This window comes from Carettochelys insculpta, chromosome 8 (genome assembly GCF_033958435.1).
Source record: "Carettochelys insculpta isolate YL-2023 chromosome 8, ASM3395843v1, whole genome shotgun sequence".
Taxonomy (NCBI): domain Eukaryota; kingdom Metazoa; phylum Chordata; order Testudines; family Carettochelyidae; genus Carettochelys; species Carettochelys insculpta.
In genome coordinates, this window is record NC_134144.1 from 48051446 (window position 1) to 48073462 (window position 22017).

Below are 22017 nucleotides of genomic sequence, written 5' to 3' on the forward strand. Positions count from 1 at the left end.
TATGCAACCATTATTTTACAAACTTTGTAAATTTGAATATAAGCATAAGGAAACAAAGTATATCGCAGTAGGTACACAAAGTGGAAATGGCTTACAAATACTAAAGTTCAGTGTTTATTGCAAAATTGGAGGGGTGGGGAGAATTGCCACCTATAACTGTAAAGGTCACATAGGGCATTCATAATTTGAAGTGGAATAAATAAAATAAGGGAGTATAATCAACAAGTATTGAGAACTACTATATATTAAACTGCAAAGGTATACAATAGTTTCAAGTGTGACTAGCTTAACTTCTATTAGCGTCACTTTTTCCATTGATGCAATACTAGACCGCTCACTCAGCCAGTCTATGTATGAGGAAGGCATTGTAGATTTCCGTTTTCTGAAAATAATTCTTCTGAGAAAACATTGGATATAGCATTCAAAAAACACTTGCATTTTTTGGCAAATATAGAGGATGTGTGAAAGGTTCGCATGTGTCTGCTTGACTCTCCCAATATAATCTGAGCATTGCCAGTCTATCCTTAAACACTCTGAAGTCCACTAGTAATTTTTAAAATATTGTTCTGGAAGCAGGCATTTTTATGGATACCAAATGTAGTGTTAAGTATATAAAATTTTATGAAAATATTAGGCTATACATTTGTGATAGGATAATCTGCACCTTAGGAGCAATAGTGGTCCTTTTAAGGTTTGAGAACAATATATATAAGGACCTAAGGGGGATATGGGTAGAGAGAAAGCAGCCCTAGGACTTAGTGATACTGGGGAGAAAATCCTGTCATTGTACCCTTAAGGGTCTGTGGTCAGGAACCTTGCAGAGAGCTCAGGACAAGGCTCCCCTTTTCCACCAGTCAATTAGGAATGAACTAAGAGACAAAGGACAGCATAAAGGCTGCCACCTTCCTGAAAGACCCTTGGAAATATCAGGGAAGGGCTGGCTTTATTGCTTAGCCATCCTGTCTGTTAAATCGAGGAAAGTGGCCAGCTAAAGGGAGAAGCAGACAATGACTGTACAGCTGGCTAACTAAGACGTCAACACCATAGAAAACAGGTGAAGTGCTGTTCAAGGAGTGAGTGATGATACTGCCAAGTTCCATAGGCAGAGCAGGAGATTCTTCATTAAGGAAGGATAGAAGAGATGTAATCTGGAGAGGTATTGGGGAGAGGGTCCAAAAAGAGACTGTTTTCAGGCAGAGGGGAAAAAAGTATCTCCTGAAAGAAAAAATAATTGGACTGAGCCCAAGTTCATGTTTGTCCCTAGGTGCATCTGAGGGTAGGTGTATACTTACAGGGGTGGGGTAGAAGGGGTTGGCGCACCATGAATGATCTTCTGGGGATCAATTTTTGCTGGCAAAATCGATTTCTCTGGGGTCGGCTGTTGACCCTGGTACTGCACACTGGTGCAAGAAGTAAGGGCTGTCAGCATGAGACCAAAGATCCCTGATCTGCACGACGGAAGAGGGTCAATCGTGATATGTCGATTCTAGCTCCGCAAATGTCATGGCTAGAATTGCGTATCTGGTATCAACTTTGACCTCTAATGTAGACCAGGCCCAAGTAAGGACTATCTTATGTTTGATGGTCATTAATGTATAAAACTCTTGGAAGGGGATGTTCTTCAGTTAAGCAAGTCCAGACAAATTTTTTTTTTATTACCTAAGTGAAGGGAAGCTCAAGTAGAGTCCAGCTGCAACACCACACCTGACTGAAAGATGCCTGCTTAGGTGACTTCTCTGCTATCACAACATCTTTCTGCCAAAATAGACAGTGAAGAAAAATTTAGTTCTGTTTTTTTTAAAAAAAAAAAAAAAAAAAAAGGCAGTTTTCCATTTTCAAATGCAAACTAGGGAACTCTGTGCTATATTTTACAAATAACTACGTTTTAAAAATCTTTTATGTCGTTCAGGATAAAATGGATAGAACACTGCAGGTACTTCAGAGTATAGATCCTACAGATGCAAAGCCCGACTCTCCAGACCTTCTAGATTTAGAAGGTATACTAATGAATATTACTAAATGCTTTATCTTTAGTATCTCATTCTATCGCTAATAACAAAAGCATAGTTAGTGTTTTCTCTTGATAGGTCTCTAAGCTTTAAACGTTAATGTGCTCTTTGTCTGTGCTGACAGAAGGCTTCAGTAAATATGCTGGGCTTAGGTCTTGGGTGTTAGGCTGGTGTATTATTGGAACAAAAAGCTGCAATTGTTACAGAGTTCTTGTGTGTTGCATAAGTGACTTGCAGCCTCTGAATGTTAGGGCACTGATAACATCACTCTGAGGGAGCCGTGCTGCTTTCAGAACTCTATTTGAGGTGGAGCTATTTTCCCTAAGGAAAAGAAGGAGAAGTAAAGGAATGGGTAATAGTGTTTGATATTCCCATATCCTCTTACGTAATAGTAAAATGTTTTTGCTGTCCAGAGCTTCCCATTGAATCTCTCACAGAACACATTCAAAAGCACCTCGCTTAGTTGATCAAATATCTGTTTTGTGTGGAAAAAATTAACACCATTTCTGTTCTTAGAGTATTATGCTGAGAGGTTGGGAGAAGCATATAAACAACTAAATCCATTTCTTGATACTGGCTGAACTATAGGAGGCTAATGTTTTATATCACTAAACAAAGAATATTAGAATGGCAATACTGGGTCTCAGGCATGGGCTTTTTTGCCCAGTATCCTGTCTTCCAACAGTGACCCATGCCAGATGTTTCAGAGGGAATTAACATAAAACGAATTTATCAAGTAAGCTATTCCCTCACATCTAGTCCCAGCATTTGACAGTCAGAAGTTTAGGGACACCCAGAGCATAAGATTGTGTCCCTGACCATTTTGGTTAACAACCATTGGTGGGCTTATAAATTCACAGAGCAATGATAACAGAGATCATTCTTTTTGAACATACTTATACTTTTTTTCTTTAAACCATCCTCCTGGTAAAGAGTTGCACGTTGACATGTATTGTCTGACAAAGTACAGTAATCCCTTGGTGGTTTACTGTACTTCCTTATTTTTATTTTAAACTTGCTGCCCATTAATTTCATGGGCTTGACCCCTGGTTCTTGTGTTATGTGAAGGGGTGAATAACACTTTTTTAAATTCACTTTCTCCAAACATTCATGATTGTATTGACTTCTGTCAGATTCCCCTTTGGTTGTCTCTCTTCTAATTTGAACAGTCAGTCTTTTTAATCTCTCTTCATGTGGATACTGTTTGATGTCCCTAATAATGTTTATTGGCCTTCTCTGTACCGTTTCTAATTATAGTATCTTTTTTGAGATGGTGACCAAAACTGCATGCTGTATTTAAGGGGTGGCCATGCCAGGGGTTTATGTAGTGGCCTTATATTTTCTGTCTTATTAAACATCCCTTACTCTTATTGATCGTCATATTCTTAGAGATTAGTGGAAAGGTGTATTTTACATTTTAATCCCTTTTCTTGACATCTGTAGTGATTCTTAAACCTGGAGTGTCACTGCACGAATTCCTCATGGCCATGAAATATGCAGTCTTGATCGTATGATGGTAACTATAGCTGAAGATCAGTGGTGGGCAACCTGCCACCTATGGACAGCAGGCAGCCTATTGGGGCTCAACTTGTGGCTGGCAGCTCCCCTGGCTTTCTCCTCCCCTGTGCGCCTCTCGCACACCAAGGCACTGGAGCCCCACACTGCCTTGTTCCTTCCCCTCCCTTCCTGCACCCCTCCCTCACAGCACTTTGAAGCATGCAAAGCACCAAGCCTACACTCTGTCCCCACTCCTGCCCTTCCCTCCCAGAGCTGAAATGCTGCAACTCAGCTGTTTGCAGTTTTCCCAGTTCTGGGAGGGAGGGACAGGGAGGATCAGGGAAGTATAGGATTTTGGTGCCCTGGTGTGTGAGAGGACGGGGAACTGCTGGTGGAACCCCAGCGGGCTGCGGGCTTCTGTGGCCTATTGAAGTGAAGGAGGGCCACTCAAATGTGGCTCACTCACCATTCAGGGTTGTCCATTGCTGCTGTAGATGAAGCAGTTTAGGGAAGATTATTTGAGAAATCTGATGAAATTTTAGTCCTATTTTGTAGGAAGTAGTTTCAATTATATAGCAAATTAATAATTCTTTATTCCTCTCTTTTGGAATAACTGGGAAATCAGTGGTTCCTTCAAGAATAAAAATAAAGAAGACTAGGAAGTAGGGAAATAAATACCTCAATTAATATGGCTGTACTCAGTTAAAATATTCTTGCCTAGGATGAGTCTTAAAAATTTAATTGTACAATAGAGTAACACTTTTGTCTTCACAGACATCTGTCAACAGATGGGTCCCATGATAGATGAAAAACTAGAGGAGATTGATAGGTGAGCAAGAATCACTTAATTGTGTTTTCAAACAAAGAGTACAATGCTATTACATATGTTTCCCCTTCATTTTTCAGGATTATAGATTGGGAATGGGATTGCCATAGTTTACTGTATTTATACTGTTTTCTCCTACATAAAACAGAAAATCTTACAGAATAGAAAATTGACATGTTCACTCTTCATTTGTTTTAACTTTGAAATATATTTTGAATTTCATTTTAGTAGGGCCATTAAGACCCCAAACAAGGTTCAGACCGTGTTGTATTTTGATTACTATATGCAAAAATAAGACATAGTTCCTACCCTGAAGTTTCCAATCTGAAAAATTGCAACTTTCCATGTTTCTATTTGATGACACCAATAGCCCTAGCTCTAAAATTGTCCAAGTCAAATTTTCAGTTTGCTGCTGACAATTATAGATGCGAAAGGTATGTATTCAAAGTGCAGAGATTTGTCCTAGACCTCTGAGGAGACTTTATGATAGCTGGGATAAACATTTTTTTTCAATCTGACTGTGAGAAGAATCCCCAACCTCCTCTTTTGCCCACTTTCCCAAGTCCTATCAGTCTGATATCTGGAATAGAGCGGAACATCTGAAACATACACATAAATGTCTGTTGGTTTTTTTTATTTTTATTTAGTTAAGACTTTGCTTAAAGAGCTTCTTAGTTTAACTCTTTCAAAATTCCCAGTGGTATAACAAACTGCAAGAGTTTTAAGTAGATTGCTTGTTTTTAATTAGGAAACATTCAGAATTATCTGAATTGAATGTGAAAGTTCTAGAAGCCTTGGAACTCTATAACAAACTGATGAATGAAGCACCTATGTATTCTGCCTATTCAAAGCTCCATCCTCCAACACATTATCCACCCACGTCAGCTGGTGTTCCAGTGCAGGTCAGTGTCTTCTTCAGAAAACAGAGGCTTTTATAACATTATCTCCTTTTCAAAGAGTGTTGATAAAGCATAAAAGAAAACAGACTTTATTGTTACCTTCCAAATAATTTGACATTTCCTCACTATCATATCCTGTTGAATAAAATGCACTAGACCAAAAAAGGTTGCTTTTTAGCACTACAGTGCAAATGTTAATCTTTGCTATACAGGTTGCACTTCCCTCATACTGCACCTTTGAGACCTGATCCATCCTGAATGAGGAAATTTGCTGGATGACTGTAGTGGGCCCCTTACTTGTGGTTGGCCCCTGGCCACATTGGCCCCTTGGAGGCCAGCATCAGCCCTTGGCCTCCCCTGCAGAGGGCAGCCAACCCATGTCAGTAGGTTCCCACCAGGCAGGACTCCCAGCCGCTGGTCTCTTTTCCTAGCATCCTCCCAGCCAGGAGTGTCTGATCCAGTAACATCCATGGTCCTGCCCAGCAACAGATGTTGCTGGACAAGAGAATTCCAGTTTTGAGAGGTGCAACCTGTACATTTAATAGAAGAATGTTGTGTTCTGAGGGAAGTTTAACAGCCCAGTTATCTAGTTTTCTCAGTGATAATCATTTTTTATGCTTGTGTTTCACAGATGGTTAGCTTTACTGAGTCATGTGTCCTCCTTCAATCCCAAAAGAAAATGTTACTCTTTTAGCTATTTTCAGGACCATGATTGAACTTTCTAATGTAGTCTGCACCTTGAGGGCAATGCACTTCTCCCGATACAGTAATTCTGCTTTGAATGTGTCAGGCTTTTTTTTCCCTTCAGCAATAAGCAGTTTGTGTATTGTGGATTAAATAATTCCAATATTTGATTCAGAATGATCTTTTATGTGCTAAAATATGTTCATTTATGACAGCAAAAAAATGGCAAAAAGTCAGGGACACCTAGAAAAAGTAGAATATGCCTGCATATTTCAGATGGATTTTAAATGAATGTTAATTGTTCAGTGTGACAGGAATAGTTGCCATAGCAACTGTCACTTCAAAGAAGATACACTTAGCTATTATGCCATGCCTAGAACTATTGAAAATAATGAAAGATGCGTTATATTTGGGAGTAGAAGAGAAATTCTGGAGATGACAGCTGAAGTTTTAATATTGCTAATTTCTTCTGAGTTAGTTCATGCTGTGGGAAGAAAGCAGGAACATATTGCTAAGCATCATTGTTGCACAAAATTATGCATTTCCATCTATATTAGATGTGTGTAATTCCAAATTCAAAAGCAGCGTGTGCAGTATTCATATTTGATTTGTGTGTGTACTGCATTGGCTCACCCTGTCTGTGGCTTGTATTGTAAAGACTTTTAGAAAAATCACTTACATAGGATACATGCCATTTCATGCATTGTGGGAATATTCTATCAGTTGAGTACATCTGTAAGATGCAGTCTTTTACCAGTACAAAAAAACATAATAAAGGGTCTCTCAACTTCTCTTTCTGCTTCGTCAAATGTGAATTGTGCCTCCTTAGTATTATATTAAGTCAAGAAATGCAGAAATTAAGGTCCTTATAGTAAGGTTAACTTTTTTCCAGATGTATGCCTCATTTATCTCCTGTCTTATGAAATGTACTAACTTATACAGTCTCTATGTACAAGGGAGGTACATCTTAAAAGTCACCACCCCCTCCTCCTGATAACATTTGCCTACAGTGTGATTTGAAATAGTAACTGTGCACATTAAGGATGGAATAGTTAGACAAATGAAACTGCCAGGAGAGGCAGAGTGAATGTAGGCAGTGTGTTTAACTTGTAAGGGAGCTGCACATCTTACTGCATCTAGAAATATCTTCAAAAGAACATCAGCAGATCTTCCTCTAACCAAGTTTCTGATACATGGATGTTGAGTATCTTCTGTTCATTCCCCACCCACATGTAAAGAGACATGGGTGTTTCATTCTTGGAGACAGTCATGTAAGTGTACTTACTGAGCAGTCCTGTTCTTCAAACTTTAGTGTCACATTCATACTTCATGGGGCTCTGAATGTGTAATAGAATTGGAGCTTTATATTCTTGGACTAAATACGTAATTGTTCAGTTCAGCCAAGTCGATGCATGGTGTATGTTCTATTTCATTTCCAGCCATATTCTGTACAACCACATGGTGGGAACTATATGGTTCAGGGTGTGCACCAAGTCACTCTTGCCCAAGGCTACAGTCTAGGACCTGATCAGATGAGCCAGCTGAGGTCCCTGCCTCAAACTATAAATTCTTCAGGAGCAACTCAGCCTGCTCAAGCTTCGTATTTAAGGTAACAAACACGGCAGCAAAACTTTATTTTAAAAATTGATTTTCCCTGGGTTAATAAGAACTAAAAGTCTAGAATTGGGGAAGTTGTTAATGAATATTAAATGTCAATAAAATTTTTATTCTACTTTTGTTACTTCAGAAATATGCAAAGTCAGATCACTTGTGAATTGGCTTATAGTAACAAGTCACTGCTTGTTTTAAAATTAGCTGATTTTTGATAACTTTTTTTTTTTCTGTTGCAGCCCTGGACCAGATTCTATGTCAAACCCTGCGTACGTGAATCAGAACTCTGGCCTTCAGTCTGCTACTAGTACAGCTACTTACACCCAACATATGGGAATGTCTGTGGATATGTCAGCTTACCAGAACTCTACATCTAGTTTGCCTCAAGGAGCAGGCTATCCTGTGGCAGTTCCTCCTCATTCAGTTCCACAGCAACAAATAAATTACCATCCACAGCCTCTCCTTTGAAAATAAACTAAGCTCAGTCCTAAAAGCATTCATAAATGTTGGTGATCCTCCTGATTTAAATAACCTATAATTAGTATACAAGTATGCTTCCCCTTATTAAAAAAATCCCAATTTGCTGCATTACAATGCTAAGCATTTATTTCAGAGTTAAATGTATTTCAGGTTTGACAGTTCAGAATCTTTCTCTTGGCAGTTTGAGCTAATAATTTCTAAGAGTCATAGATTTTTTTCAGTCTCTACTTAAATATCCTCTCTCAACTGAAACTTTCAATCTCTTGGAGTGTCATTCTCAAACCTAAACTTAAATAAGAGAATCCTTTCCTTTTAATGTTTCAGGAAAGTCGAGAAGGTGCTTTAATATCTAATTATGTTGCTTTATCTGTTTCTAGTCTTCTCCATTCCATCGTTTTAGAGGATCTTTTTGCTTTATTAGTAGTTCTTCCAACAAACCCCAGTGGTTTAGACAAATTATAATTACTTATTGCACCATAAGCATTTATACTTGATGTTCTGCATTACATAATAGAACAACTGCTTGTTAAAGCAAGTGTGAAAGGGGAGAGAGAATATTACTGGACATTATGGTAGTGTGGACCATTTAAATACAACAATTTGAAAATTAAAGGTTTTTACATTGTTGCTAGACTTGATTTGAAATTTCCGGGAGGTTTTCTCTTTCCCTTACAGGGCATTGATTGTGGGTGTTTATTAATAGGGAGATCTTTGTTCGAGACGAGGTGATGGTCCCAGCATTTTTCCTTGCCAAAGGTGGGTAGGGGATGCTGCAGAGTAACTGGAAGGTGTTCTGAGGTTGCAAGTTCCTCAGCTGGGAATTTGTGAAATCTGTCTTCATTTGTGCTCTTTAGGGACAGGAGAAGCTCAGGAGTCCGGGAGTTTGCCTTGTTTGCTCTTGAAATGGTGGAGTGAGTTCCAGGAGCATAAATTACCTTTATGGACCAGAGAGTTCTCGTCTTCTTTAGGTTTTCCCCTCACTGTCACCGTTCACTTCTCTAGATGAATACATTTGAGAATGTATACTTAGGCCACTATGGATCCAAGCAGAGGTCCTTTGTTAGTCCCTTTTTTCCCTCTTTGGACATAAATAATAAATACACACTGAAAACGAAAAGTATACCTTTGAAAAGGGAATCACCTCATGCGTGATGCCCTGTAGCATTCGGTAGAAGGGGGAAAAAGGGGATCTGGAGGCTTTTCCTGACACTTCAATTTTTTTTTTTTTTTTAAAAGAGTAGGTGAACTACAAGAGCTGGATAATCTTCCAACAATATGGGACTTTTTTCCCTCCATTGTTTAACTTTTGGAAATTTGCACGTCGTTCTCCTCCCAGTTTACCTATTTGGTTTAATATTATGTTTTTAAATTTTGTTATGAATGGTTGACTTTCAGACTGGGAAGAGTAATGGATATAAATAACTTTGATAAATAAAATACCTTGGTTAAATGCATGGAAGTCTGAAAGCATGTCCACAAAGAATGTTTTGGTGTACTTTGTTTATTCTCAGAAGAGAACTTTTAGCATTGCAGATCTTCCTTGTGTTCTCCCAAAATAAAACTTATCATTTGTTCAGTGCCATCTCCATTTATCTTACCGTTACTAAATACATTTAGTATGATCATGTTCAGATGCAGCTTCATATTGGAACAATAAGGTATTCAGTACCTGGTCATTTTATACTCAAGTTTCTGTAACTGGAGCGATAGTCTTCTCTTGTATTTTAATTTGGCATTATCCTTAGGTGAAGGTGTTCAGGATAAATGTAAAGTTCTTTAATATGACACATTTAAAGCATTTTGATATTATTTTCCTTGTGTTCTTTGAGGGGAGCGGGAAGGGAGAGGTCAGGGAGAAGGGAAGGAGAAGAATCGAGAAAATTCATTTCAAAAGTTGATGTTTAAAATTCTTACTATTTGAAAATTTATATGCAAGGACTTATTTTGTTCCAAATACTTAATCAGATTAACCCCCATTAACATTTATGTCCGTTCTTCATGTTTGTCATTGAAATATGAGTAAAGAGAATCCAGTAAAAAAGCCTTTGAGACAGTATAAATATTGCCCAGTATTTTAATATGGATTGAACAGAGTTGGCTTGGAGTTAGATTAATATGTTTGATTAAATTTTGTTCTTTATAATATGAGATGTATAAATAGTGTATATACCCATTTGTGTCTGAGATTTTATACACGTGCGCACGCACGCACACACACACACACACACATATATATGTGTGTGTGTATATATATATATACTCCCCCCACACACACTTTTAAAAACAAAACAAACCCCCCGACACTTTATGCTGAAGGATTTAGTATCTTATAATCTCTTGTAATGCAAATCATAGACATCTATGAAAGTTGTAGATAGTGTAAAATATTTGATTGTTATTAGAATTGTGTATTCAGAAGGTTTTGTTAATGGGATTTGTTTTCTCTCTTCATTCTTCTCTACATTATCATATTTATTTTTAATGCCTGATTGTAACTAAATATGCTGCCAAAGGAACTGTTTAACTTCAGACTTCTACATTAGGTTTATACCTGCTGTCTTATATTGGGACTAAATAGTGACTTCTGCTTTTTCGTATAAACTCTTAATGGTTAAAATAGATGTTTCTGCAACTATAAAATGAGAATTGTATTGTATTTAGTTTTGTTTCATGTATGTCAAAAGACTGCATAAGCTTTATTCTTCTTTGAGTTGTTACTTGCTAAAATACGTAAAAATGTCACTTCACTTGAACAATATGTGAAGACACAATTTATCTGTATTATCGCCAGGTAGAGAATGTTTTAAAGGATTTTAAAATATCTGAGTTGATAAGCACCTCATCTGAAATAAATCTGTGTTTAGAAATTCTAGTATTCCAAAATAAAATTGGTAATTAATGTAGTTGTTAACACTTAAAATATGTTCTGTGTTCATTTTGTTTTAATGAGTGGATTTTCATGTTCATAGCTCCTGTATTCTGCAGTAGTTACAACTCAGTGAAAAGTAATCATTTTGAGAAGCAAGGTGGTGGTGGCTATAAATTCAGCTGTATTCTATTATTGTAACTTTTCTTATAAGAAAGCCTTTTCTGTATTTACATCTATGCATCTTTTCTAAGAAGATACGTACCACAATATTAAATATGAGCAGGATTGGTTCCTAAAATATAGCAAGTCTCTTTTTAGGGTATTTTCTATGCTTACAGTAGGTAAATTATACATTAAATTATTTTGATCTTTACCGAAAAGATTGAATAGGTGAAGGGAAGAAGAAATAAGAAATAGGGCAGATCCTCTGCTAGTGTAAATTTTCATAGCACCGTTGAAATGGAGTTGTGACAACTTCACCCTGCTTGGGGACTTGCTCCCAAAGTACAGTGTGACTGACTGCATCCTGTGAAGTCATTTTGCAAGTTAGGCTCCCACTGCTTCTGTTTGTCTAGAATTAAACTGAAAATTTAAATACTTACCTAAAGTAAAAAATTATTGGATGGAGAAGGGGATTGCAGTTGATAGAAAATACTGTCTTCAGGGAATTTGCAGTGTTAATAGGTTTGTTTCACTGGAGTAGCCAACTGGCCTTTGGCCTGCAGTATGTTTGCATTGCCTTTTGTGAATAAAATAAACTTGTTAACAAACAGTTGAGAGTTTTCTGCATGTTTTCAAAGTTAGAGAAAAATGTAGCTCATTCAATTCACACTGCTGGATTTTCTTGAATACATATACAACTTAGTTATATTTTTGACAGACATGTCTCTACATAATGGTGGTTGATCTGTGCTTTGTTGAGGAATAACTATAAAACTAACTATATATTGAGTTTTATTGCATATTGCTCAGATTTAGATATACGAAAAATACCACTTTTGTAATATTTCTGTTATTACGTCTTAAGAGACAATGCAAAGTATCACTATATAAATAATAGGAACTCTCTAGACCACCACTGAGACCCCCACCCTGGCCCCCAACCAAAGTAAGGATACTAAACCCCCACAATAAGGAAATAACTCATGGTCCATAGATTCCCTGTAGCAAATCTAAGGCAAAGAACAAAAGGATTGTATAATTCACCAGCCTGATATGCCTGAAACAAAATGTTCCTGTGAGTCATTCTTCAGTTGTAAGTCACTGGAAAATATGTTGTCAATCACTTACTTGTATTATCTTGAGTAACTTGTAACTTTTGTAGGATAGTATCAGGTCAGTTTATGCCCCAAATTTAAGACTTGGAACAAGTACTTCAAACCTAACAGCACAAGAACTTTTTAAAGGCTCTTTGTAAAATGTCAGTCGGTGCTTTTTTAATGCAGACATTCTCTTCCTGCTAAGGTTAGAGAGGATGTGAAACTGATAAACTACAGTGAGTCTGGACATTTCCCTAATGTCTTAATTTTCTGTACAGTATGTTAATGTAGGGAGTCAGCCAAGCCATGAGAGAGATTAGAAATTATAACTAAAGAAACATTTCCTTACTATTTTAAATTTAGATGATCAAAACTGAATTTTAAAAATCTAATTTAGATTTCACTGTTCGTGTTATTCACTTCTTGTACCACGTTCATCCTGGACAAAGAAGCTAGACTAATTTCATTTAAGGAATTCTAAAATCTGCCATTTTTGTGCATAGAGGACTTTAAGCAATCTGATTATACTATGTCCCTCCTTGCTTTCTTCACCAGATGATTGTTTTACATTGCCTGGCATACAGTTGGGGGAGAATGAAAAAGGACTTATTTCCTCTGCCAATGAATGTGCAGTTAGATATTGTTCAAAATTATAAACAGTGAATTACACTAAATATAGATAATCCTTTGCATAACCATATTAAATCTAGGGGTAATTGCTATTGAATAAAAGGTTCAAAAGACAACGTATCTCAAAACTTGTATCTTTTGTGAAATTTTCCCTGTCTTTTATCCTTTGCTATTTCCCCACAGGTATTGGATGTTAAAAATAGTATGTTCCTGAGGAAAACTGAAATTTTAAATTGCCCACTGGAGATGAAAAGTGGCAGGAGTATATCAGTAAACATGAGTACACGTGATCACTGTCCTCTGAGAAATTTGTCTTGATGCTTCCATATGTGAATTTTGCTTTCTTTCTCTTCTCCTGCACAGCCTTCGTCTGAATACGCAATCAATATTGGTTTTGCAGTGGGGAAAAATCCTATTCTGCCAGAGGGAGGGAGGAGGTGTCAGTTGTGGGTTGTCCTTCTGTCTAGCGGCAAGCTCATCTTGGAGGTTCACACTTCCCTCCCTCACTTCAATCAGAGGTGTGATGTGCTGCAAGTAAAGCCACAGGAATGGGAATTGGGAAACCTGTGTCCTGTTTCCAACGCTTCGTCAGCTTTCTTGCATAAATTTGAACAAATCACTTAATCTCTTTGTTTTATTTTTGTAATCCCAGAGGCACTGCGACCACTGACAACAGGGATTGAAGTCTGCTTGGCAGCACGAGCTAATAGCCAGCTGGCCCTCAGCTAAGGCTGTAGAGCAGACTTTGCTCTCCCTTGTCAGTGATCTCAGTGCCTCTGGGGATACATTTTCCTGCTCTGTAAATTGGAATTAATAGTGCTCTAATTTACCTCCTGCCTGTGAAATAATGTTCTGTTCTGGAGGATGCTAGAGGAGCGGCAGTAGCATTGCACTTTAAGGCCAAACAACCGTAGCTCTTAAATGACCACATTTTCTTTCTGGGTAAACAATTTTAGAGTCAGTGGGCTAAATTATGCTTCCAGACCAGTTCCTATCTCTGGCATTTGCATTTATATTTCAACCTACCAACTCCTGAAAGTGGCACAATGCAACAAATATCCAGGAAGTTATAATTCATGTGTGAAATATAATGTTGTATGATTCATTACTGTAAATAACATCAGTTTATTTCTGTTGTAAGTAATTTTCAATAAGTGACATCATCGAAAGAGCTGAGTATTCTATACTACATAAGAAGGGCCATACTGGATCAAACCAAAGATCCATTTAGTTCAGGAGGTTGTCTTCTAACGGGCCAGTGCCAGATGTACTAGAGGGAATGAATAAATCAGGTAACTATTGTGTTCCATTCCCTGTTGCTCATTCTCTGCTTCTGACAAAGAGGCTGGGAACGCTATCCCTGCCCATTCTGGCTCATAGCCATTGATGGATCTATCCTTCATGACTTTATCTAGTTCTCTTTTTTTATTGAACCCTGGTATGGTCTTGGCCTTCACAAAATCCTCTGACAAGGAGTTCCACAGGTTAACTATGCATTGTGGAAGGAAATGTTTTGTTTTGTTTTGTTTGTTTTAAACCTGCTGCACATTTCATTCGGTAATGTCCCTAGTTCTTGTGGTGTTATGGAGTACATTGCACTTCCTTATCTATTTTCTCTACACCAGTCCTGATTTTGTAGACTTCAATCATATCTCCCCGCCCCCCGTCATCTCTTTTCCAAGATGAAAAGTCCCAGTCTAATTAATCTGTCCTCATACAGACTGTTCCATACCTCTGATTTTTGTTGCCCTTTTCTGAACCTCTTTAAATTCCAGTATATTGTGTTTTTTTAAAGATAAGGTGACCACATATACATACAGCATTCAAGACAGGAATGTACCATAGATTTATAAAAAGGCAGTACATTTTCTGTCATCTGTCCCCTTCTGAATTATTCCCAACATTGCTTTTTTTTTTTTGTCTGCCACTTCACATTTAATAGGCATGTTCAGCAAACAATCCAGAATGACTCCAAGATCTCTTGAGTAGTAACAATTAATTTAGATCCCATCATTTTGTATGTATTATTGGGATTGCTTTTCAATATGCCCTACTTCACATTTAATATTTAATCTACCATTTTGTTGCCCAGTCACCCATCTATGAAAGAACCTTTTGTAGCTCTTCAGTGTGTGTGGGTCATGAACAGGACTGGTTCTACCATAGTCCCCTGGGGGACACTGCTATTTACAGCTTTCCATTTTGAAAACTGACCTTTTTGTACCTACCTTTTTTTTTTTCTCCCCTTAACTTTTAACCAGTTACCAATCCATGACAGGACCATCCCTTTTATTCCATGGCAGATTACTTTGCTTAAGAGCCATTGGTAAGGGATCTTGTTAAAGGCTTTCTGGAAATGTAAGTACACAATATCCACTGGATCACACTAGTCCACATGCTTGTATACTCCTCAAAGAATTCTAGTAAATTCGTGAGGCATGATTTTCCTTTACAAAAACCATATTGACTGTTCCGCAACATTGATGTTCACCTATGTTTGACAATATTTTGTTTTTACCATAGTTTTAACCAGTTTCCCCAGCAATTACAGGACTGTAATTGTTAGGATCACTGCTGGAAGCCTTTTTCAAAATTGGCATCACATTTGCTATCCTCCAGTCATTGGTTACAGAAGCTGGTTTAAATGATAGGTTTCAGATCATAGTCAGTAGTTCTCAATTTCACATTTGTATTCCTTCAGAACTCTTGTGTGAATACCATGTGGTCCTGGGGACGCATTATTGTTTAATTCATCAAGTGGTTCCAAAGCCATCTCTGACACATCTATCTGGGATAGTTCCTCATCCTTTTTGATGACAAATCTTGCTTGGGTTTGGGAGTCTCCCTCACATCCTCAGCTGTGAAGACAGATTGAAAGAATTCATTTAGTTTCTCTGCAATGGCCTTATAGTCCTTGCTTGCTTCTTTAGAATCACGATCATCCAAAGTCCCCAAACTGGTTGTTTAGCAGGCTTCTGCTTCTGACATGTTTAATTTTTTTAACTATTACTTTTGAGTCTTTGTCTAGCTGTCTTTTTTTAAAATTTCTAATTATATTTTCCCACTTCATTTGCAAGAGTTTATGCTCCTTCTTATTTTCTTCACTAGGCTTTAACTTCCACTTTCTAAACAATGCTTTTTTATGTCTCACTGCTTTTTACTTTGTTGATTTGCTCCTGTAGCACTTCTTTGATTTTGTTTTTTAAGTTGGGATATACATTTAAATTGAGCCTATGGTGTCTTTAAAAAGAGAGCTCCCAAAGACCACAAAACGAGTTAAGGATTGAAGGCACCAGGCCAGGTTTATTGTCAAAGTACATTTATAGTTGTCAGCAGATGCTACCAAACCAGTACATGAGTAACCCCTGATAATGAACAAACTCAGTCACTGGGAAGTCCCACTGCTCCCTGGCTGGACTATGACAGTCCCTGCAAGACTCATCATTATATACAGGTACACACAAGTTACACATAACTTTAGATAATCAGGGTGACACCCTCTGCAGTTACTTAGATATCACCCATCACCAGGTAGTTCAATCAAAATATCGCTCTCATGCTATCATTTTAGACCCTGCACTGAACCTGTTCTAGTCTGTCCATGTTACCTAAGGGGGAGTGAGTGGTAACAAGGTGCTTCTTAATGATGGGGTGTTACTATCATTCTGGAACATGTTTTCAATCTATACCTAGTTCCTTTATTCTTTTATACCTGTGCCTACTGCTAATTAGTGTTCTACACTATCGGCCGTTTCTACCAAGATTTGTGAGCAGGGGCCCCCCTCTTGCTCACAGCTCAGCTTTGCTTTATGTTAGCAAAGTCTTGACCATTGTTGGCCAGGCCTCTAGGCCTCACAACAGGCCTGTTATACAAGAGCTTATGTTTCAGGCCCTCATCTTATTACACCTGCTGCCAGTATCATCCTCATCCCACCTGACCCTGCATGCCTTCACTCCTGCCCAGCCCATGTTCTCTGACCTGACCCCACCTGTGGCGCTGGGGTGATTGAAAATGCCCTTGGTGGCCTTGCCAGCAGTGCAGCGGGGCTTTTGGCCGCTTGTTTGTCCTGGCTGCTGACATAGGCATCCCTGTGGCTGGGAAGTGGGGGAAGGGCAGGAGGAAGGATGGTGGAGGTCTCTACGTGGTACTTTGCTCTAGCAGCTGGAGCAGCACATAGCAACTCTGCCCACCTCCTCCCAGCTGGTGGGATGCACATGCTGGCAACTGGGGTAAGTGAGAATCTGGAATCTGCTCTAACTCTGCTGAACTGCAGGCAGTGCCCGTTGGGGTGTTTTAAATTGCCTTGGAGTGGCAGGCAGGGCCGAGGGATGAGAAGTGGGAGGACACAGGGCAGAACAGTTGGGGGAACACATGGGGACAGCAGCACCCAAAGAGCCCCACCTCCCCAAGAGCCATTGCCAGAGCGGGGTGCCCCCAGGTAAGTGTGGCAGCCTCCCACACACCCCTTGTACACTCCACTTCCTCCAGAACCTACACACTCTCCTCCCAACTTCTGGTTCTGCTCCCAAACCCTCTTTCTCTCACCAGCCCCTAAACTCCCCCCCGCCCCCGAGATCCCCACCACAGGCCAGAGCCAGCACCCATATTACCTTTCCAAGCCAGCACCCCCCCGACCCCCATTCCCATCCAGAGCCTGCATCAGAGACCCTCACACATACCTAAGCCCCCCCCTGCCCAGAGCTCACCTCTCTCCTCACCTGCATCAGTGTGCTCTCAGAGCCTGTTCCCTTCTGTCCTCCAATCCCTGACTCAAGCCTACACTCAGCACTCAGACTCCTTCCTAGCACCCACACCCAGAGCCACTCTATACATGGGATGGTTTGGGGTTGCCATCCCAGGCGCCATGCTTTGGGAGTCCCTGTGGTGGCCACTTCTACTGTCCTATGGGCAGGATCCAGAGTGACCCAGCAGACTGCTTCACTCTGCCCCATTGCCCTCACCCAGCTGGCTGGGCTCTACTTCATTGAGGCGGCAGGAAGCAGAGTGGTTCAGCCTCAGGGTGCCTTGCTTATCACTGCAGAGGAGAAGCAGACCACAATGAGTTGGGAGCGGGTGGTAGGACAGAGCAGCCAGCCAGGCCACTCAGACTCCTGCCACTCTGGTGAGTGTGGAAATGGGAGCCAAACCCTGCTGTTGCCCAGTGCCAGGCCCCCCTAGTAATCCCCTATTAGTGTCACTTGGGGGAGTGAGCTTCGATGAGGGGGCAGGGCAGGGCAGGGCTTGGTGAAAAGGGGTGGAGTGGAGGAGGATGGGGGTGGAGCACAGGTGGAGGTGGGTCTTGTGCCTGGGGCACTGGGGAGGTTGCCCCAGGCCCATTGCCCACCTAGCGACGGCCTTACCCACCCCCTTCCCCCACCTAAGCACTCTCTCAGAACCATAGGCCTTATGAATTCTGGTGCCCACCCTGAGCACTTGAACTCCCCTCCCCTACTGGAGAGTAGGTCAGCAACTTGGGGGTGGGGAGGGTTGTTTAAGCCCCACTGCTATGTGTGGCTCACTGTCCCATGTAGTAGCACCTAGATCACTTCACAGAGAAAGAAGCAGTGCATGCTACAGCCTAGGCTGGGAGCCGGCTGGTCTTTAGCTCAAGCTGTAGAGGCAAGTCCACTAAGCTGCAGAGGTCCCACGTTTGAGGCTACTACTGGGCAGGAACAGGGCAGGGTGGCTGGTAGGGTGACAAGACCTGCAACCCAGGGATTTGGGCTGCTGGGGCAGGTGGCCGAGTGGGAGGAGGGGGTTTTGGGGCACCAGAGCCAGGTAGCAACAAGGATCTGGGGAATTTGGCTGCTGAAGCCAATGGCAGACCAGGGGCCAGGAGACTGGTGGTGAAGTAGGGAGCTGGTCAATTGGAGCCACTGAGATGTACGGGGTGGAGGATGGGGCCACTGGGGGTGGGAAGTGGAGCGGAGCCGGGGAAGTGGGTTGCCTGGGCAGAGAGGGGCAATAGGGGTTGGGGAGGTCGAGGCACACACAGCATAGGGCACTACTTAATGTGGGGCACAGTGTTGCCCACCGCCAGCCGCGCACTCTGAGCAGGTGCAAAGACGCGCCCTCCCGCCCCCCGCTTAACTTAGGCAGGTGGGGTGAGGTGAGAGGGGGGAGGGGCTGGGCAGCTGCTGGAGATTGACAGAGTGGGAAGGCGCGACCCCCTCCCCGGGGCTCCGCCGCTTTTCTCTCACACCCACACGGCGGCGGGGACAGAGGCGCTGCCGCTTTAAGGCGGGGCCGGGGGAGCGCTCGCCGCACGCGCAGGCAGGCAGGCGGGCGGGGAGGCGAAGCCGCGCGCCGGGAGCCGGGCAGAGGCGATGCAGCGCTAGCCATGTCCAAGCACTCCCCGTCCTCCCACGGCAAGAACGGGCTGGCGGACGGGCTGCACACGCCCATCTTCCAGGTGCCTGCGCCGCCCGCCGCGCTCGCCGCCTTCCCAGCCAGCGCGGGGAGCATCGCCTCGGCGCCCGGCTGCGATGGCTGCGGTGGGTGCCGGGCCGGGCCGGGTGGGCGAGGGCGAGGGCGAGGGCGAGGGCCGGGCAGGTGGGGGGGAAGGGGCGGGCTGAGCCCCCGGCCCTTGGCGCGCCTGGGCCGCGCGCGTTGCGCAGCTCCCGGCGCCGGTTCAGCGGGTCCCCGCGCGCTCGCCGCCCGCCCGTCCTTGTGACCCGGTCTCTCTCTGTCTCTCTCTCCTCCCGCCGCCCTCGGCGGACCCAGGTGACCCGCGGCACCGCGACGCGGCGGAGCAGGCTGAAGCGATCCGACGGCAGCACCACGTCCACCAGCTTCATCCTGCGGCAGGTAGCGGGGGCCGGGGGCGGCTCGGCTGGCTGGGGCTCACTCGGGTTTCCCCGGCTCCGGGCCACAGTGAGGGAAGCGGTCTTGGCCCTGCAGTCCGTCGCGTCGCTCTGCGAAGCGCTCCCGCGCTCTGGCTTGTCCCGCCCGCTGTGCGGCCCAGAGCGACCCCCACGTGCGGGGTTCGCCCAGCGGCTCGGGCTGATCTGAGGGGCATCAGGACCTTAGAGACGCACCCTCGGGGAAAGGGGTTGTCAGGTCAGGTCAGATCCGGACCTGAGAGCTGGGGCTGGTTGCGCTGTTACCCCAGCTCTCCGGGGCGGGGTAGAGAGGGCCAGGGCAGAAGTGACCTAGGAGTGGCCTCTCTTGGCTTGGATCATTCTTGATTACACTAGGAAGTGCCCACGAGCACTTGGCAGCGTGGCTCTTTTAACTCCTTGCAGCTTGCAAATGCTGCCGAGGCCAGCTCGGCGCTAGGGTGCTGTTAGGGTCCCTCTCCGCCAAAAAGCGGGAAGATGGACTTCTAGATGCACTGAGCTCACATGGGTCGCATCCAGGCCATTCTGTCAAGTGCTGGCTGCAGAATCCATTTGTTTAGAATTGTCTTTCGCCTCCACTATGTGCACTGAAGAATTCTGTTGCTTTCGAAGACCCTGCTTGTTAGTCTGCTGTACGTAGGGAACTTCAGCTCTTCCAGTTCCAGATTGAAATATTAGGGTCTCCATACAATATACATTGGATTTTATTTATATTTTTTTAAGCTGTGACACTGGTTTTGCTACTTTTTTGCACATGGGAGTATGAAAATAAATGACACTGTTTATTCCATATATTAGTGACAATGGCATGTTCCACATATATGTAATTTAATGGTTTTATGTAATTTTTTTTAATTACTCAAAATAATTTATGAGAAAACAGTTCTTGTATTGATTCAATTTTTTTCTATAAACAGTAAAAATTACAACATCAGAGTTTGAAATTAACATCTTGAAAGTTATTTGCCCTGTTTTTGTCAAAAGAAACAGTTTTGTTTTTTTTTTGAAAAGTGTGAGAGGTGGCCATATTCGTCTTTATCTGCAACAACGAGGAGTCCTATGGCATCATAAAGTCTACTAGATTTATTTGGGCACAAACTTTCATGGGCAGGCACCTGATAAAGCAGGTTTTTGCTGAAGAAAGCTTATGCCCAAGTAAATCTGTTTGTCTTTAAGGCACTACTGGATTCATAATAGCCTTTTTCTTGGGGCTTTGTGCCACTTTGCTATAAACTAAGCTTAATAAATAATTGGAGATGTTTTTGAAAGCAGCCCTAGATACTTTTGTTAGGATTTTCTTGCAACTTTATTTTTGAAAAAAATTGCTATTGAAAAATAACTTGGCAAAAATTTAGATTTTTATGCATTGGAGCCTGTTTTTTAAACACTGATATTTTTATTTATTTGTTTGTTTGCTTGCATTGTTAGGCCCTACTGTTGCACTTTTATTTATGTGTAGTTATATTTATATATGGGTGATTCTGTGTTTATGCAGAGATCCATGTATAAGGCTCATGCAGTTTGGTTTGTAGGGTCAGGGTTGTACCATTTTATCTATCTGAGTCAAAGCTGCATTTCAATACCCCAAAACTTTTGGTGAAGTTTGGATATGGATCTGAATTTATGCAGAATTGCAAACACCAGGTGCTCAAAAATTAAGAGTAAGGCTTAAAAAGAAATATGAGCTTGGTTCAAAGATTTTTTAATGTTACAGTTTAGGTTTACAGTATGTATCTTCTAGTTTCTGAGCTATTGGATACGCTTGGGTCATGTTTTCAAGTTATTCGGTGGAAGCGTGAGGGCTAGAAATGAGCTCAAGAACAGAGCTGAAATTTTCAAGTAGCTATTTGCTTCAGGAGCTGGGGCGTTTTCCCCTACTGCCCCCCATGACAAAATTTGTGACTAAATTGTGAGAGCAGGCAATGAGACCTATGGGTACTAATTGTCCTCTAGTGATAATTCTGCTTCTGGCACGACATGGATGACACAGGAGCAATTTAGGTGACATCCTCCTGCCTGTCTTCACCCTTTGCTTTTTATTTCTACTGTTCTGTTGTTTGGCTACTAACTTGCCTCAATACAGTAAAAACTTAGACGTCTAATTGGAGCTCATGTGTTCTCTCCCATGTGATAGCTGCTCAGTAAACACAAATATAAAGCAGTGTAAGGCATGAAGTGCCAATCTTGTAGATGCTTTGTTCTTTCTTTGTTGGCATCCAAAGTTTTCTTGTTTGGAGGTGTAATTCATAATTCATTAAATATTAAACTTGCAGGGGGAGTGCAAAGAAAGCAAGATTGGGCTTCTGAGGAATTTTGAGATGTTGACTGTAGAAGAAACATTTTTCATTTAATTATACTGTATTGTAGTGCAGGACACTGAAGTGGTAAATTATGTTAGCCCCACAGAAAAAGG

General features: G+C 41.7%; 2 protein-coding genes across 6 annotated transcripts in view; both read left to right on the forward strand.

Moving 5' to 3' along the window:
- Positions 1–11647, forward strand: part of STAM2 (signal transducing adaptor molecule 2) — a 33473-nt gene extending 21826 nt beyond the window's left edge. For all 4 annotated transcript variants that reach the window (XM_075001264.1, XM_075001265.1, XM_075001266.1 and 1 more), the window contains 5 exons: positions 1910–1997; positions 4281–4335; positions 5081–5234; positions 7355–7524; positions 7766–11647. In XM_075001264.1, coding sequence (XP_074857365.1) covers positions 1910–1997; positions 4281–4335; positions 5081–5234; positions 7355–7524; positions 7766–7994 — 696 coding nt within the window. In that variant the 3' untranslated portion in view covers positions 7995–11647. The remainder of the gene's footprint in view (positions 1–1909; positions 1998–4280; positions 4336–5080; positions 5235–7354; positions 7525–7765) is intronic.
- Positions 11648–19077: 7430 nt separating this feature from the next.
- The window catches only part of CACNB4 (calcium voltage-gated channel auxiliary subunit beta 4), a 209873-nt gene continuing 206933 nt past the window's right edge, over positions 19078–22017 (forward strand). For both annotated transcript variants that reach the window (XR_012646361.1, XM_075000752.1), the window contains exons 1-2: positions 19078–19177; positions 19489–19572. Coding sequence is in view for 1 of the 2 variants with exons in the window: in XM_075000752.1 (XP_074856853.1) it covers positions 19106–19177; positions 19489–19572 (156 nt within the window). In the remaining variant the exon portion in view is untranslated. The remainder of the gene's footprint in view (positions 19178–19488; positions 19573–22017) is intronic.